At 35.5% G+C, this 19,627-nt stretch overlaps 1 protein-coding gene across 1 annotated transcript in view; it reads left to right on the top strand.

Annotated features, from left to right (window-relative positions):
- Positions 1 to 19,627, top strand: part of USH2A (usherin) — an 801,829-nt gene that overhangs the window by 502,281 nt on the left and 279,921 nt on the right. Inside the window, exons 40-41 of the mRNA XM_055233796.2 lie at positions 18,237 to 18,387; positions 18,925 to 19,067. Coding sequence (XP_055089771.1) covers positions 18,237 to 18,387; positions 18,925 to 19,067 — 294 coding nt within the window. The remainder of the gene's footprint in view (positions 1 to 18,236; positions 18,388 to 18,924; positions 19,068 to 19,627) is intronic.

Genomic DNA, 19,627 nt, shown 5'->3' with positions numbered 1-19,627 from the left:
TGAGAGGGAAAATACTATGCAGCATAAAAATAATGTATATGAAATGCCATATTTCATCTCTCCTCTGTTTATCTGTAACACCTACACAAATACACGCTACACTCATGTTATTGTGCTGATAAAGAGCATGAATTCTAAGATCAGTGGGACTTGGTTCAAATCCTAATTTCCCCCCTCCTACTAGCTGTATGAGCTTCCGCAAGTTATACAATCAGACTCTGCTTTACTTTGCTCTTCTGTAAATGGTAGTAAATAATAAGCACTATCTCATAGGATTGACACTGAGAACTTAATTATGATGATGCCTGCAATAGATACAATGTGATGCAGTACACATAGTGGTTGTTACATTGCACAGTTGTATCCTTCCCTATGTGAGAAGATCAGGCAGCAGCAAATTAGAACTCCATTATTTAATGGCTGCTGATTCCTGAAGTATAGGAAGTATTAGAATTGAAATTTTAAGGAGAAGGACCATATAATGTCTGTGCAATATATCCAAAAATCATTTTTTAAATAACCAATTGAAAATTCTTGGGAATTGGGGGTGATCCATGCTTTCTTCTTCTGGGCAAAGCTATGTATTGATTACCATGTTTTTCTTCACAAATAAGTATTCCAATTTATGTAATATAAAAATAAAAGAAGGGTTATTAATATGAATACATTTGTTTTAGACTTCCAAATCCCCCTAGGTTCATAAACCTAAAAGTGACAAAATTTCTTGATATTAATCTCATATGCTTTCTGGTGCCAATGCTATACTGGATAATAATTTTGTGACTAAATTACTAGAAACAAGTAACTATCACTGATAGCCTGATTACAAATTTTCTTCATATAATTATTGATCATTGTTGTGGTAAAATGAACATCATAATTTTTATTCTCAAATTTGATTCTAACTCTACTACTTATGAGGTGAAATCAGTTCTTAGAAGTCTTTCAGCAGTTTAAATTCTGCCAATGACTATTGTTTTATTCTTACTAATAGAGAATGTGAAATTAATGGCCTGTTGAGGTAAGGGATGCTGTCTTGTCCATTTAGGCTGCTACAACAAAATACCATAGACTAGGTGCCTTACAAGCAACAGAAATGTATTTCACGCAGTTCTGGAGGCTGGGAAGTCCAAGATCAAGGTGCTGACAGATTCGGTGTCTAGTGAAGGCTCTTCTTCATAAATAGTCATTTTCTTTACTCTAACTTCACATGGCAGAAGGGGTGAGAAGTCTCCCTTGGATCTCTATTACAAGGGCACTAACCCCATTCATGAGGGCTACAATATCATAACCTGATCACTTCCCAAGGCTCCATCTCCTAATATTATCTCCTTGGTGGTGAGAATTTCAACATAAGAAGTATAGGAGGGACATAGATAGACTATAGCAGACACCCCAAATTTAATTTAAGTATTTTAATGCTAGATCTAGTTATTATTTAACTTAATTAATAAACTTGAATATTATATCCAATCCTGTTGTTACAATGATTTTTATAACCAATCTGCTCTGATTCTTCAATCATTAAATGACTAAAATTTTCTCCACTATTCAAAGATCACTTAATTTCTTGGTATTTGATTGTATCTTAGAATAGTGGATTCAATGGCACCATAGAGGAAGAGTCCAACTCTAAAATATAATGGTTTATTTTCTACACGACCTCAGTCATTTTTTGTTTTGTTTTTGAGAAAGGATCTCACTTTGACACCCTGGCTAGAGTGTAGTGGCACAGTCATGTCTCACTGCAGCCTCGATCTCCTGGGCTCAAGCAATTCTCCCCGCTCAGCATCTGAGTAGCTGGCAGTACAGGCATGCACCACCACATCCAGCTAATTTTTGTGTTTTTTTTTTTGTAGAGATAGGGTTTCACTATGTTACTCAGGCTGGTCTCAAACTCCCAGGCTCAAGCGATCTGCCCACTTCAGCCTCCCAAAATAGTGGGATTATAGGCGTGAGCCACTGTACCCAGCCCCTCAGTAATTTATTTTGCTATTTTTCTTGTTAGATACATTCAACAAGGGATAATTTAATGCACTCTTCCTGAAAAGAGTGGCTTTGACTTGAGCTTGAATTTACTTGTTGTTAACCTTGCTAAGCATATCAATTTTTAATTTCACAAAGGCTAACTTCTTCAGCGAATTATTTTAAATGAAGTCAATGAGCAATATTAGAATCAAAAATAAAACAATTAATTGAACAGTATTGTTGTTGTATATATTTTAAATTATTTTTCCAATTGAAGATATGCTTTAAACAAAGGGCTCAAGCAATCAGGCACTCAAGGAAAAAGAATTTAATCTATGCTGCCTGGAAACCAATTGGATGAATATGATCATATTCAAAATAATAGGAATGCTAAGAAATACTGTTAGGAATACTAAGAGGAATTCAAATGTCTAAAGCAAAGGCTTAACTAGAGTGTCTAAATGTAGGAAGTTTCTGTAAGGAAAAGGAACAAAATTTGGTTGGTGGTTTGAGACATAACAAAAAAAAAATTCTTCTGGGCATTATGACCACCAACTTCAGGGCCTCTAATTAGTCTGACAAAGTGACAGTTCTACATTCTAGTTGAACAAATAATGTATCTAATGAAATTCAAAATCGCTGTTTTTCTCTGAGCATGGTGAGCTACATCATTCACAGCTTTGGGGTATTTCAAAATTAACAGAGGGTGACTTCAGTCTGTCTGATGTTTCTTGGTTAACAAATTCACTGAAATTGTCTTGCAGAGCAATTTTAAGCAATTCTTTAGTCTTAAACCACAAAGAGAGGTAGAGGTGGAGGTGTGTTACCTTAGTCCTATGGATGCTAATGTGAAGTGGAATCTTTTATTTCTCAAAATGGTCAACAGCAATTAGTATTCAGTGGTGTCTTTTTATTCTGGTGCCCTTGACCCACCTCTGCCCCCCTTTCTATATTACTCCTATTATATACTGTAACTGGGGATATCCTTTCTTCTTTTCCATTCTAATTAAAGCATTCTTAGTGAACACGGGAACCATTTTTCATTTCATGAAGAATAATTACTGGAGCTAGGTGAAATCTGCCCATTGGGTTTTATATAATTTTTGACAAATATTTGCACCAATTTTGACTGATATATTCTTACCATTTCTCTATGAAATGTTGGAGAAGTTTTCAGCTCCTGCAAAACAATAAACCTAAATATGTCTGTGAAAGACCAAGATAAATGTTGTACCACCTTCAGGTCGTATTTGCTAATGTACTTTAAAATATTTTATTTTGTCACTAATATAAGAAATAATGACTTTTTAACAATTTTTTTTTGTTTTTGCACATGTTTCTTTCCTAGTCAGAGTTTGACCTAAATACTCTTCTACTACACTAGTGACAACCTTGAGAAATATCATTTATTAAGGTTGGATCTGTAAAACCTATAGCTCTTGTTATATATCTTGTTTCTTTATTTTTCTCTTGAGTCCTTTCTCAGAGCCAAGGGTGCCTTGAGAAGTAAAAGAGAAAAAAGTTAGTAAACAGAGAGAAAGAGAGAGTAACAGACTACGAAAGACAGAGACAATTTCTTCAAACCTCTACTCCAAAAAATCCTCCTCAAAATTTAAATGACACATTTGTTTAAAACCTCAAAAATATCTTGCTTTCTTTCAAAACACAGCTGTTAGATTTTGCCATTCTTCAAAACAGTATCCGCTCTCCAAGTTAGTTCTTTAGGTTCCTGTGTGGTGGATGGGGAAGAGATAGGGAAAGGAGGCTAGTTACCTTATATGTCTGTGAGGAAGGGCAAAGGTCTGGTTTGGCTCATTTTAAACAACATTGTTTAAAATAACAGGAACTTGAACTTTGGAGATAGTTGCTGGATTCAAATAGTAGCACAAATCCCTTACTACCTGTGTGGTCTTGTGCAAGTCGTTTATCTTATGAAGCTTCAGATTTCTTGACCCACCTACTTCACACCTAGGACTATTAGGAGGATTCAGTGTTATGATACATACAAAGCATTTAGTCCATTGCCTGGTGTACAATAACTCCCCAGCATTAACTCTGACATTGTAGTGTGCTTATGTTTACAAATGAATATCAAGATGTTAGCATTGTTCAAGGGGCAATTAACCAAAGTCATTCATTAAATTTGTTGAGTTGTTTAATAAACAACTCAATTAACATAAAGACTCTTTACCAAAACTTTGAACTTTGTTCAAATTTCATTCATCCAAAAGCAGTTGCTGAGCTCTTTCTAGCCACCAGGCATAACCCAAGGTCCTGTGCAAAACAGGCTTTTGGAGCAGATGGTGTGCATTCCCTGATGGAACTGAAGGCCCTGGCCACCATTGCGGTGATGTTCATAACTGCACTTACTGCATGTTCTGGCTGGCTACTTAAGAATTCCCTAAGGACATATTGGATAGATCAAGGTATTTAGAGCTTGGTTTCACCTTCTAGGGGGAGAAGGGGTTGCTCTTAAAAAAACTAGGACAATAAATTTAAATGTGTTTATAAATAATGATGTAAGACAACTATGTCAATGTTGTTAAAGTTGGCTGTTAAAGTACAAAGTTGCATTTTCCTTATTTGGTGGGATTATTGTACGCAGTTATTTTTAGAAATCAGAAAAGTTAATTGATTTACTGTGATTCTCTTGTTTTACAAAAATGCAAATTGTTTTATTAAATAAGAAGAGTCCATTTTAGACTAAATTCATTCCCATAAAATGAAAACTTCTTGGAAAAACAACAAAAAAGAAATTTTTAAGAAAATGTATTGATTGGTAACTCATGATATTTCTTTTCTGTTTTGCCTTTTGGCTTCTGTGAATCTCAGAAAAAAAAAAAAAAAAAAAAGTCTGTTGCTACTCAGGAGGCTGAGGCAGAAGAATCGCTCGAACCTAGGAGGCGGAGGTTGCATGCACTCCAGCCTGGGTGACAGAGCGAGACTCCGTCTCAAAAAAAAAAAAAAAACAGAAAGAAAAAGTCTGTTGCCTGACGATAGCTAACCTTAGTAGAGGTTTTGTGGTGCAATTCACTGTTCTTTTCCCTTCGTTATTCAGCTTTGTTTTCTTGAGTTTTATTTTAAGTGTTTTTAAAAATATTTTGGTAATTAGGCAGGTTAATAAATTATAAAGGATACTTATAGTTTTCCCCATCTCTTTCTGGCATTCTAATGACATGAATGCAGATTCTTTATTGATCCATATAAGAATGAGCTCCCAGAAGTGAGTGTAATGAAATCAAGTAGCCAGAAATACTTAGTAATTGGATTGTTTTTCACATTCTGCACTGAACTTTTATGGGAAAAAAACTCAAATCAAGGTATATCAATAAGATGATAAATCCATTCATTCCTTTTCAGTATGCAGTCCAGTCCATTTATCAGAGAGTAGCCACCACCATCTGTGCCTCAATATTTTCAAACTAAACAACAATTGTAGTTTCTGTGCTTAAAATATTGATGGAATTAGTGATTACCCATCTCCTTCGTATACATTTCAGACTCCTTATCTTTCCTACAAGACCAGTGACTCCCACCCTTGCTGCCTTGCTTTTAATTCCTCAAACAGTGAGATCACCATAGAGCTTCCGGCCCATAATAGGTCAGCAAAGTCTTAGTCATTTAACAGGTCCAAACTTAAATACCACTTCCTTAGAAAGCCTTTTTTCTTTCAACCAAAATTAAGTCAGCCCCCTTTAATGATACCTCTTAGCACCTCTGTTCTCCCTCATAGCACTTTGTGTACATTTTAACTACATATTGCTTTCTATTTGTTTGATGCCAGTCTTGCTCCACTTGACAATATTCTCATGCCCATAATGGTGTGACTCTGGCTAGTTTGTTCTTCATTATGCACCCATCACCTGGCACGATGCCTGGAAAGGGAGGAAAGGAGGATGGGTAGATCAGTTTTTCAGGGAATATAAAAATGACAGCACAGTTTTATCACAAATGTTTAATCTTTCTGTATTTCCATATTTATAGCTTGGAGATTGCATAGTAAACAGGAAAGAGGATGAGGTTTTGAATCAAAATTCTCATGTTTGAATCCCAGCCTGGCACTTAAGACAATCACAAAGAACTGTAGGAGGAATGCAATACTCACATCATCTAATTCATGGTATGGCTTCAAGGCCAAATAAGAAAAATGGAGATGCATTCAAAAGGTGAGAGCTACATGAGAATTCATGAACACAAAGAAGGAAAAAACAGACACGGGGCCTACTCGAGGGTGAAGGGTGGGAAGACGGAGAGGAACAGAAAAAATAACCGTTGGGTACTAAGCTTATTACCTGGGTGATGAAATAATCTGTACACTAAACCCCCATGACTTGCGTTTACCTACATAACAAACCTGCACATGTAGCCCTGAACCTAAAATAAAAGTTTTTTAAAAAGTAATTGAAATGTTTGTAACTCAAAGGATAAACGCTTGAGGGGATGGATACCCCATTCTCCATCGTGTGACTATTTCACATTGCATATCTGTATGAAAACATCTAATGTACTTTATATATATATACTATGTGCCCACAAAAATTCTTAGAAACTTTTTTAAAGAATAAAATTAGACCCCTATCTCTCACCATGTACAAAAATAAAATCAAAATGGGTTAAAAACTTAAGTCGAAGACTTCAAACTATCAAACTACCACAAGAAAACATTGGGGAAAATCTACAGGACATCGGTCTGGGCAAAGATTTCTTGAGCAATATCCCACAGGCACAGGCAACCAAGGCAAACATAGGCAAATGGGATCACATAAATTAAAAATCTTCTGTACAGCAAAGGATGCAATCAACAAAGTGAAGGAACACCCCACAGAATGGAAGAAAATATTTGCGAACTAACCGTCTGACAAGGGATTAATCACCAGAATATATAACAACTCTATAGGAAAAAACCTAATAATCCAATCCAAAAATCGGCAAAATATTTGAATAGACATTTCTCAAAAGAAGACATACAAATGGCAGTCATATGAAAAGGTGCTCAGCATCATCAATGATCAGAGAAATGCAAATCAAAACTATAATGAGACTTCATCTCTCCCCAGTTAAAATGGCTTATGTCCAACAAACAGGCAATAAATAACAAAAGCTGTCAAGGATGTGGAGAAAGGGAACCCTTGTACCCTGCTGGTAGGAATGTAAATTAGTACAACCTCTATGGAGAACTATTTGGAGGTTTCTCAAAAAACTAAACATTGAGCTACCATATGACTCAGCCATCCCATTGCTGGACATACACCCAAAAGAAAGGAAATCAGTATGTTGAAGAAATATCTTCATTCCTATGTTTGTTTCAGCACTGTTTTCGATAGCCAAGATTTGGAAGCAACCTAAGTTGCATCCATCAGCAGATGGATGGATAAACAAAATGTGGTACATATATACAATGGAGTACTATTCAGCCATAGAAAAGAATGAGATCCAGTCATTTGCCACAACTTGGATGGAACTGGAGATTATTACATTAGGTGAAATAAGCCTGGCACAGAAAGACAGATGTTGCGTGTTCTCACTTATCTGTGGGATCTAAAAATCAAAGCAATTGAACTCATGGGTTTAGAGAGTAGAAAGACGGTTACCAGAGGCTGGGAAGAGTAGTGGAGGGTTGGGGAGTGGAGGGGATGCTTAATGCTTTAAAAAAAATAGAATGAATGAATAAGACCTACTATTTGAAAGCACAATAAGGTGATTATAGTCAATAATAACTTAAGCGTATATTTTTAAATAACATAAAAAAAGTAATTAGATTGTTTGTAACTCAAAGGATAAATGCTTGAGGGGATGGATACTCCGTTCTCCATGATGTGCTTGTTTCACATTGCATGCTTGTATCAAAACATCTCATGTGCCCCATAAATATACCTCCTATATGCCACAAAATTAAAAAAAAATTAAAAATTAAGAAAAAAATTGTTCTCAAGTGATTAAAACTAAGATGGCTGGGTAATTTAAGCTCTGTATTGGGTATAAGCAGAATATAGTTTTTCTAAACCTTGTGAATTTTTTAAGTGGTTACAAAATATTATAGGATCAGACTTTGTAATTTCATAAATATTATTATTACAAATAACGTATCTAGAGCAATCTCAATTATGAAGTCATAAAGGATGGGGAAGAAAATTACAGAGAGAAACAATAAATCTGAATGTACAGTGCTTATCTTCAAGTAACTTAAAATGAACCATGAACAAATAAGGTTCTCAGAACATTTAATTCCTATCATGCATACCATCTTTACTATGGCATGAAGATGATCATAAAGTGATTATTTAGATGATGTTAGCAACTAAATAGTTATAAACTGAGCTAGATTGTCTACAAGATATTAATGCTTGTGATGCTGACCCCAAAATGTTATGTCCTTTTTTTGCCATTACATAAAAATGTACAGCTACTATGTCTCTCTAGTCCTTACAGTATCACCCAGCAACATGTTTCTTGGGATATATTAAATGACTTAGTGATACTTAAGAAGATACTTTGATTGATGTTACTAAGAAATAATAAATGAGTAAAGCATGATTGTAGTTATGGTGTGAGTAAAGATATGACAGGATCATGCGATAGACATTGGGGGTAAGATAAAGATCATAACAATAGCAAACACGTAGTACTTATGATGTGTACTTTATTATATTATGTATGTATTATATTGTGTAACCACTTGATACATTAACTTATTTAATCCTCCAAACCACACTCTATGAAATATGTACCATCTCAATCTTTCTTTCACTGATGAAGAAAAGAGGCACATAGAGATTTTGGTACTTGCTCAGTAAGTAGCACAATCAGGAACTGAACCCAGATAAGTTGGCTCTTAACCAATACACAGATCTGCCTCTTCTGTGATTTAATCAAAATAAACTCTAAATAAACACATTACAATAAAGACACTAATTAGCTGCTAATCAGCTAATTAAGTTAAAAATGTAAAAAGTGCTTATTGAACGTAAAGGAGAGTGACAAAAGTGTGAAATGTTCAGGATTATCTAATGTAATAAAAAGCTTATCAAAGGTAAGAAAGTTTTCATTGGAAAAAATTCATGAACAACCATTTTAGAAATTTAGAAACAGTAAATGGCCAATAGGCATGTTGTAAATATTTCAATCATAGTCTTTTGGTTTTCAGTGCTGTCTATAGACTGACACCTTCCTTATGTATATGCCCAGGCCTAAACACATGAACTCCAGTCCCCTGTAGCCAATGGCCTTCTAAAAATATCTTAGGCAATCCAGAACCAACTATTTTTTTTTCTTCCTCCACCAAATGTCCCTCTCTTAGACCAGAAGCTTAGGAATCAAGCATGCTTCTTTCATTCTCTACATCCCTACATCTGTTCCATCACCAAATCCTCTATGAACAATACTTTCCAGACTCACGTCAATGAGGCTTCTGCCTTGGGTCTGCTTCATTTGTGCTTCTCCCAGTGATTTGCAAATCTCAGCTCAGATAAAACCTCATCAGAGAGGCCTTCCCTGCCTATTGCATCTAATGTGCTAACTTTGCTCCACTCCCTCCCTCATCACTCTCAATGCCCTTATATTAGAAATGCTTCTTTTTTTCTCATTAAATGTTAATAGACTTTATTTTTAAGAGCAGCTTTAGGTTCACAGCAACATTGGGCAGAAGGTGCAGAGTTCCCATATATCCTTGCCTCCACACATGTGTACCCTTACCCATTATCATCCTCTTCCACAAAGTGGACCTGCACTGACATGTTTTTATCACCCAAAGTCCATAGTATACACTAAGATCCACTCTTGGTGTTGTACATGCTATGGCTTTAGGCTAACACATAATGACATGTACCTACCATTATAGTGTCATACAAAGTATCTTCACTGCTCTGAAAAGCCTCCGTGTTCCATCTATTCATTCATACAGCCCTCCCCCAACCCCTGGCAACCTCTGATCACTTTTTATCGTCTCTATAGTTTTGCCTTTATCTTTTTTTGTCTTTCATCTCACCCCTCTTAATAAAAACCATTTTAATTTGTTCATTACTATATTCCCAGGTTATGGAATAGTGCTAGGCATATAATAGATGACTTTAAATAGCTGCTGAGTTAATGAATTATTATATATATACACACACATACATACCTTATATCAGTCATATGTAATTATATTATATACAAATTATATGACATGTAGATATATAATATATTTAATGATATACTTGTACCATTATTATTATATATGTATATATAGATATATATAGGCATTATATAAAATACTCATTTTGATGGGGATACTGGGAAGTGGACCACTCATACCTTAGTGATGGTAGCATAAATTCAATGTTCTGGAAAACAGTTAGTCAGCTAACATCTGAAATAGTAGAGCATTCATCCACGTTTACCCAATAACTCTAAAAAGTGTCCCTAAAGATGCATCATTCTGTATCCATCAATGTCAGCTTTGTTAAGTGAATGTTCCACATCTATAAAAATAGTACATTCAATTATTTGAAAAGTCATGCTACCAAAAAATACTTACTGGCATATAGTGCAAAGCAAATAAAGTTTACTAAATAATATGTAAGTATTCATCTTAATGTTTTTCTTAATTATGTGCACATATATTTGTATAGAAAAAAGACAGGAAAGATTATCTATAATAATTTAACAGTGGCTATCTCTGGGTAGTGTAATTATGGATCATTGTTTTCTTCTTTGTTTTATAATCTTTAAAGTTTGTATCATAAACATATTTGTACTTAGGAAAATACATATAGTACTTTTAAAAGAGTTCTGTTTAGTTCTCCAAGAACTAAATTTTATCATTTGTTTAATAAGTATTTCATGAGCAATACTAAACTCTCAAAATTTGTTAAGTGCTCTGAAGTTTACAAAGATAAATAAAAAGCATATCTGTTCTCAAATGGTTTATGTTATCATTACCTTGGTTTATCATGGGACAAAGCAATAATTAGACTTAAATTTAAAACTTAACGGGGTTTTGAGAGATGAACTATGGTCTTGAAAACAAAAGGGACATGTATGAAACCACAGGTTCCTATCTACTATTCATTGAGACATGTTGCTTAGCCTTTTCTAACCTCAGTTTTTGTATCTGTGAAATAAGAACATTGAGAGAAATGAATGATAAAATGAATGTACTCTAAAGTAGTATTTCAGATTTAATTTGGTAATACCTCCAAGCAATTAATCTCATTTATGTTAAAAATATTTTTCACATTTTGTTGTAATTTATTTGTAAATAGAAAATATGTTCGGGGTTCTAACAATTGTTGGGATAATGAGAGAAATAATTTTCTCTGCAGATCTTTCCCCCATCAAGTCATCCATCTTTCCAGCCATTGATTCATCCATCCATTCATCCACTTTTTATAGGATCTTTCATAGACAAAGCACTGTGTTGGGCACTATGGTATCTCTTTAATTACTTTGCTCCTTTAATAGTCCTTTAAGACTATGTATACATTAGAAAATAATCTGGTATGGTCAGCTATCTATATGACCATTTTGAGTCAGCTACATAGCTGATATGAATGAACTTGATGAACTCCAATATTAATCAGGCCAAAATTAAGATGCTCAGTGAAGTTTCAGCAGCATCACTTGAAGAAAGGAAAGTCAGTGTCTTCCTATGTTGGGCTGTGGTCCAAATGCACAAGGAGTGTAAATTTAAAAGGCATTCTCAAACTGGAACACATCCAAATCAGTTAACAAGGCTAGAAAATGGTTGAGAAAACATACTATATGGAAACTAGTTGGAGAGAACAGAGATGTTTAACCTGAAATGGGGAAATTTAGTGGAGAGGAGGACAAATGCTTAAAAATACCTGAGGTTCTAGCCCACGAATGGTACCAGAAGCTTGTTCTCAGGGATTAGAGGTTAGGTCCTAAAGAGTTCAGTGTTGTTAGCATGACCAACCATATGCACCTTTTGCTCAAGATAGTCCCAGTTTATGCCTGCTGCAGCCCAGTTCACTCCTATTAATTACTTAGAGTGCCCCATTTCACTCAGAATGTCTCAATGTGAACAAACGGTTATATTTGCCCTAAGTTTTGTAGAACCCATACAATCCTTTGTTCTACATCAGAAAGAGCTTTCCAATGATAAAGACTATTCAATAATGTGATGAGACAACTTGCCAAGTGACTATTTTCCTGTCACTGGTAAGGAACAAGCAGAGGCCTGGGGTCACCTCTCTGGGATGTTCTAGGCAAGGATTCCTTATTTGGTGAGAGGATAAAGTTGGTGACTTTTAAGGTTTCTGCCTTCTGATTTTAAGATTCTGTTGTTTTATTTTTGAATATTCTATGGTCCAATATCAGATCCATGACATACCTACGAAAACACTATTTTTAAAGTATACTTTTTCTCTCACTAACATGAAGACCTCTCCATTTTACATTTCATTGAATTTCTGTGGATGTTGACTAATTCCAGAGACGTGGCAAATTCATACTAGTAGTTCTATGTGTGATACCTTGTGGAATGATGGGAATCCCTGCTATGATAAAGAAATAAGACCGGGAGGTACTGTTTAAGAATATGACCTGGACAGAAAATAAATCCAACATTTATTGAAACGTATTTATTTAATATTGTACATGGTTTTCTTTTATATAGATTTAATATATTTAATAGTTATTCTATGTTATAAATCATTTACTATAGCAGGCTGTTTCAGGGTGTAAAATTAAGAGCACACTACCTTTGAACTTAAATGGCCGATGTTAGAATCCTCAGTGTGCCAGTTACATCAGTTCTGCGATTTGAAATAAAATATTTAACTTCTCTCTGAGCCTCACCTGATTCCGTATATCCTACAAAGAGAAAACACTACAATTTTGGAGTGTAATTCTGAGGATTAGAAATAATTATGTTAAATAACCTTGTACATAGTACACTTTCAAAAAGTTCACTCTGGTGAAAGACTGTTTTATGAACACGAAATCTATTTTAACCTACTTGTTACTATTTAATGCTGTTGTTTGTGCATCCTTGTGTTCAAGGTTGACTGTCCATTTGTTAGCACATCTGCATATTCCTCATAATTAATATCTTTTTAAATGACATATGGTTTAGTGACTGGAAATCGAGTCTTGCCTTCTGTTTTCAATTTGTTCATGACTCAATGACTCAATATATGTGTCTGAACTTTAATTTTCCATTCTGGAAAGTAGAATTTAAAACCCTTGCTCATATGTAGCTATTTCAGAAAATGATGAAGAAATGTGTAATCCACGGATTTTGAATATGTGCCAGGCTATTCAGCGATGCAGCATATAGGTAAAAGGCCACAGTTTCTCTAATGTTAACAGAGAAGCCTAAATGGGAATGCCAAAAATGTAATCCCTGAAGTGAGGGGATAATTTGGAGTAGGCTAGAGTCAGATTCCTAGTGAATTCAGCAAGAAGCACCACGTCTAAATGGAATGAGCACAGGAAGAGATGGTGGGAGCCCTAGGCCCTGGAATGAGGCTGAGAACATCATTAACCTGGATGAACAACTGATAGTACCCCCAGGGCAGTGCCTCTGCAAGCCAGGGATCTCTGAAAGACAAGGCCCAGTGCACCCCTGGAAGTGAGTTTCTAATTTCCAAGTCCCCCGTAGCATTTATACCTCTTTTGTACTGAGTACTCTTTTTTTGGTGATACAGTTATTTGAGTCAGGTCTAATCTGTTAAACATAAAGTAGATTATTTTATTCCTCCTTCTACCTATTCTGCCCTTTCCCTGCCTCTAACAAGAGTGCAGAGTGGTATTCAATATTTTGTATTATAGAATTGAATTTGATACAAAATATTACAGGCTTATTTGATATTTTAATGCAGCATTTTATTTCACTATTTTGCAATGCACACACACAGGCAAAAAAAACACACCACAAAAGTAACATGTTGGTGGGATGTCCTGAGAAAGAATTCAGTGCATATGGAAAGCACAGTGAATTCGTTTTCTCCCTAAAATATTCTTCTTGTTGGCCCCACAGACTTGATAGTCACCAACTACATTTGTAAAGCCTCTGTTTTTGCCTTTGAGAGCTCACCCCCAGAGTTTTATAAATCTGTAGGGAGCAAAGGTTAAGGACACGTGTAAATAAATCATTTTATTTTTTTTGTTTGTTGTATTTTGTTTTGTTTTCTTAGATAGAGAAGTTTAGGACATGTGTAAGTCATTGTCTATTTGGTTTTATGTTTTCTTTTGTTTTTCATATAGAGAAGAGTCCAGTGGTGTATATCATTTTTAAAGTTTAATAAAATTATACATTCAAAAGATTATACCATCTCAATTATTCCAATCTGTGATTTAATTTATTGCTTAATGTTTTGTATGAATTTGGTTTTCTGAAGCAGGTTAAATTTGAAATTTTATTAAAAACCCACCTTCCTTTGAATTTATAGATTGGGGTAGCTGTTTTATCTAGTCGCTGTGTAGAATTAGTATTTACTGGACAAGATGTGTTGATTCAGGAGGTTGTCTTGGAGTGTTTGCCCCGTGAGGGTCATATTAAACTTGAGAGAAGCTTTTCGAGCAACAGAGCATCTTGGAGACAATATATCAAGCTGATGGATACAGGGCTCTTCTGTTAAGAAACCAGCAGCGGAATTATGGCTGGCTCCCAGTTATTGCTTTGGTGCTAAGGAGCCTCTAAGGATTAAATCTAGGATAAAAGGGGTTAAACAGAGGGGAAAGGAAGGTTTCCAGAATTCAGTGTTACTGGAAGCATACAGAATGAGTAGTTATATATAAATAATTTAAGATGACCATTCTGTTTGGAAATATTTTGCAATTTCATATATTCAAAGTGTACCAATTTAATGGAGCATATTGTTTTGTTATTACTCAGAAGAGAATTCGTGACACCTTATTATTATTATAAAGCCTACTTTGGGTCACTTCTTCCTACTTTCTTAATAGAAAGGTAATGTAGTTTTTAACACATAAGGGGTTTTGTGTGCATATTAAAAACTATTTTTTTCAGGGCTAATGACTTGAAATTCAGAATTTGGATTTTCAATTACATTATACTCCTTGATGTAGAAAAATTAGACAAAAATAGCCAAAAGAGAGACATGGTTTTATATGTTATACGTTGTATGCATTTTGCACTTTACTTTTTGCCTGTGTTTTCGCAGTGCTCTTTTTTCTATGTGTGCACTTGTTATAAATCAATTAAAGTATATATGTCAAATAAATTATGATTGTTTAAAACCATTTGTGTTCATAGATAAAATATCAATTAAAAAGCCTGTAGCAATGAATGTCCTTCAAACCAAAAATGTGAAGTTAAGAAGTGGATAGTTGGCCCTGGACAGCAATCTTCTTGCACTTTCTAGTCATGCCACACTTTTACTAATTGAGAGAATTATTTCGTATCATTTCCTCTTTCTTCAAGCCTCCATTTCATCCACACAATTTGTCACTGAGCCTTTGCTTTTATTTTGCTCACTGAGAAATTGGGCATCATCAAAGGAGATCTTTGATATTATTCCATCACTGAATCTACTCACTGCTCTACATCTTCATCTGTGCATTCACTTTTGCACAATGGGAGAACTATCCCTGCTCTGTTTGGCAGCCAGTGTGCACTGACTCTCAATTGATTCAAATGTGCACTGGCTCACCTCTCTCTTCCCACACTAGGACTTTGCTCTGGAAATTCTTTCTTCTACAGTATCTTTTCCCCCAATCTGTGTTGGATTCTTCCAACAAACATGCCTATATGCTGCAACATCTTCCAGTCTTTAGAAAACCTTCCTTTGATATCATGAGCTTCGCTAGCTGCTGCCCCATTTTCTAATCCCTTTTAGAATAAATTCCCTCTGAGTGTTGTCTAAGCTCACTGTATCTGCCCTTTACCCCCTCATTCTCTTCACAACCTTAGCTCAGACTGCTATGCCCAGCACTGCACTGCATCTGTTCTTTACAAAGTTATCAAATACCTGCACTTGGCCAAATGCAAAATTTTAACTCCCAGTCTTCTTCCTTAAGCTCTCAGCTGAGTTGATACAGCTGATATGTCCTTCCTTTTTCATGTGCCTTCTTTACTTGACTTCCAGTCTGCACCTTCTCAGTTTTTCTCCTACCTCACTGACCACTCCTTCTCAGTATCCTTTCCTATAGAGGCCTTCTCCTGACCTCAACATTTTGGTGGATTCCAGGGCTCAGTTCTCAGACCTCTTCTATACTCATTCTATCAACACTCACTTCCTAGTTTATTTCACCATCTCAGCCTTTAAAGATCACATATACGCTGACCTACAACTCCTATGAAGACTACAACTCCTATGAAGACTTTTCCTTTCCCTCTCCTCCTTGGTCCGTGTTAGCCACACTGTTCCTTAAACACAACCAGAATGTTTTCCTCCTTACTGCCTTTGAATGTACTGCTATCTCTGGCTGGATTACTCTTCCTCCAGACATTCGGATGGCTACCTCCCTCATGTCAGTGAGGTTTCTGTTCAAATATCACTGAATTGCATTTTCTTCCTATAATCTTCCCATCGAATTGAAGTTGTTATCTAGTAACTAAAATTGCCCAATTCTTTTTACCTTCTCTTTCCTTACACTGCTTTATTTTTCTGCAAAGCACTTATGGCCACCTGGTATTATTGTATACACAGTATTCATTTGTTTACCACCTGCTCCCTCCACTTGAATGTAAGCTACCTAGGGGCAGGAGTGGTGTCTATTTTATTCAGTGTCGTTCTCCTTCCACATGAAGAGTACTGCTTAGCACAGAGTGGAGCCTCAATAAATGTTTATTGAACAAATGAATGAATTATTGATGAACTCAAACCCATTACAGCAGATTGATGAAACATGTAATCTAATTCTTCGATTCTCATCACTGGTCATTCATTAGCCTCATTGTTCACAGACAGCTTCTTCTGCATTGCAGAGTATGTAAAATTGACACACTACACAAGGTTATGTATAAAATAAAGTTGAAAATGGACCCTGATATTTCATTTGTTCTCATTATTTTGATCACTTCTCCTTCTTCACCAAAGACCTCTGGTAATTTGTGGTCATTAGGAACCTATATAAGAATAATCAGAATGTTCCCAACAAAGTATGTTATACTAGCAATTAAATTATGCTAAAGAAAGTTCAGGTCAGTCCAATGTAATAATAGTAATAATAGTTAGCAACTAATAATTACCGGGGTCTAAAATCAGATGCTTTATTTATATGATCTCTGAACTTCACAACAATTCTATAAAGCAAAAATATTATACCTACTTTAGAGTTCAGAAAATATAGGCTCGGAGTCATTAGGTCATTTTCCTAAAGGCACAGAGTTTTGCTGAATTTGCTTTCAAGTTTCTGAATAGCTTTGGAACAAACTGATATGATTTGGAACAAGCTGATATGACAGGCTCATTTGAGTTATACCTGTTGGAAAAAATTAATTAAATAACCAGAGTCATCTTATCAACTTTTTTTAGTAGAATAGGCTTTAGTTTTACACATTCCTGTTAGGCCTTCTAGAACCATTCAAATAGATTTCCCTGGTAGATTGTACCAAGCAGGTATGTTGAAGTCAGAACAGATTTGCCGGAGACTCAACCAGACTAGAAAAAGTGGTATGCATGTTCCACCTTGCAAAATTGAATAAGGGCAGGAGAAGGGATAACTGTGAGAAGGGTAACTGTATAAAACACATAGGGAAAAAAGTTTACTTTTTATATTTTCATGGGTGAGCATTAAGGCTGGAACATGCTGTATTCAGCCACTCATGTTTATTTATCATTCCAGAAAAATACAATTTTAGCAAACTTCCCTTCCTCCAAAAAAAAAAAAATTAAAAGGAAAAGAAAGCCATTGTGTTCATATGTAGTGGTGTGATTAAGGCAGCAATGGATGATATCGGGGGGAAGAATATGAGATCTGGACTGCTTCAGTGTTCAATTGTTCGGTCTGTTGAACAAAGAGTTAAATGAAAAAGGTACTTTAATATTTGCTTCACTAAATTCCCTCCATGTTTTCAATTAGATAAACAGAAGTACAGGTGGGAATGTGCTGCATATTCATTTGTCTTGCTGTTTGGGGGCCGGCTTTTAAGACTGAAATAGTAATGTAATTGTGTTGAAATGAACAATAAGGAAATACAGGAGTTCAGGAATGAAAATGTTAAATTAAATGGACCATGTTTAACATTGTTGTTGATCCTGAGGAACAGTTTTTCCAGTATATGGAGCATTTCGATTCCATCCAGCATATGTTCTCCACAGTTTTCTCTGCTCTAATTCATCTGTGTTTTTCGACAGCTCCAGATGGCGTGCTGCCTCCCAGGCTTTCATCTGCCACTCCAACCAGTCTTCAGGTTGTCTGGTCTACACCAGCTCGTAATAACGCTCCTGGCTCTCCCAGATACCAACTCCAGATGAGGTCTGGCGACTCCACCCGTGGATTTCTAGAGTGAGCATTCTACTTTGTCCATTCTGTCTATCAGCTGGGTTATACAATATAGACATAACATTTTTGAAGAGTAGGTCAGTTCTCATTTGCAAAAAAATATAGGTTACCTTTTAAAAGTTCAAAGAAAAACAAACAGAGGACAATCATTTGCTTAGCAAAAATATCTATTTTTCATTTATGTAGCATTTAAAGTAAGATTTCTTCCCACTGAAACTTTTCATGAGCACGTGCATTACATAAAGCAATGAAACTAACAAAATGATGTCTGAACTGTCGCTAACAAATTATAATACCTATTCTACGAATCCACATGGCAGTCAGTCTCAATACTATTAGGATTTACATCTCATATAAACACAAGATTACAAACTCAGCCAGTGGCTACTTATTTTAAAAGAGATCTCATTCGATGGCAGAAAATTACAATACTTAAATGTATGTTGACATCCTCTAAAATTTTTTTGTAGTAAGAAATTTACTTGCTTTTATTTCTTTGAATGTCGAAAACTTCCTAATTGACATTTATTTCCCATACAGGTTATTTCCCAATCCTTCTGCATCGTTAAGCTATGAAGTGAGTGATCTCCAACCGTACACAGAGTATATGTTTCGGTTGGTTGCCTCCAATGGATTTGGCAGTGCACATAGTTCTTGGATTCCATTCACGACCGCAGAGGACAGTAAGTGGTCTGAACAATACACAGCCAAATGTCTTCTACATTAGGGAGTTTAAAATGTCTTCAATTTTTTCTGAAGCAAAGAAATGAGCCTTCCTTATTTACTTGTCATTTAGTGACAACAATCTTTTCTAGGGCAAGAGAGTGGGCAAAGGTGGTCAGTCTCTCCAGAAAGAAGAATAATGTGGTCTTGGAGGGTTGGAGGGTTAGGCCTACAGACAGGACAAAGTAATTCACTATAAATTATGATATGGCCCCATTCTATCCTTCAGGGTACATCTTAGCGCCCTGCAAGAGAAAGGTTGTCATCTTCTGCTTTATGACTGAATGTTCTCTGTTTCGGAGAAATTCTGGCAGGCAGAAGAAAATGAAATATGGACCTTACTTCATGAGGCTGCTTACGTATACTTGTTCCTGGAAACAGGTTTCATTTTCCTGCTTCTACTCATACCCCAAAGACAGCCTTCAGCATAGAGAAGTATAATCTAATAGCAGTATATTACAAAAGGTGGATTGAGATTTCTTTATTCAACCAATATAGAGAATTTTCTAGTTGTTCACTA

This window comes from Symphalangus syndactylus, chromosome 19 (genome assembly GCF_028878055.3).
Source record: "Symphalangus syndactylus isolate Jambi chromosome 19, NHGRI_mSymSyn1-v2.1_pri, whole genome shotgun sequence".
Taxonomy (NCBI): domain Eukaryota; kingdom Metazoa; phylum Chordata; class Mammalia; order Primates; family Hylobatidae; genus Symphalangus; species Symphalangus syndactylus.
Note: the sequence above shows the minus strand (reverse complement) of the source record. Positions and strands in the feature narration are given on the sequence as shown.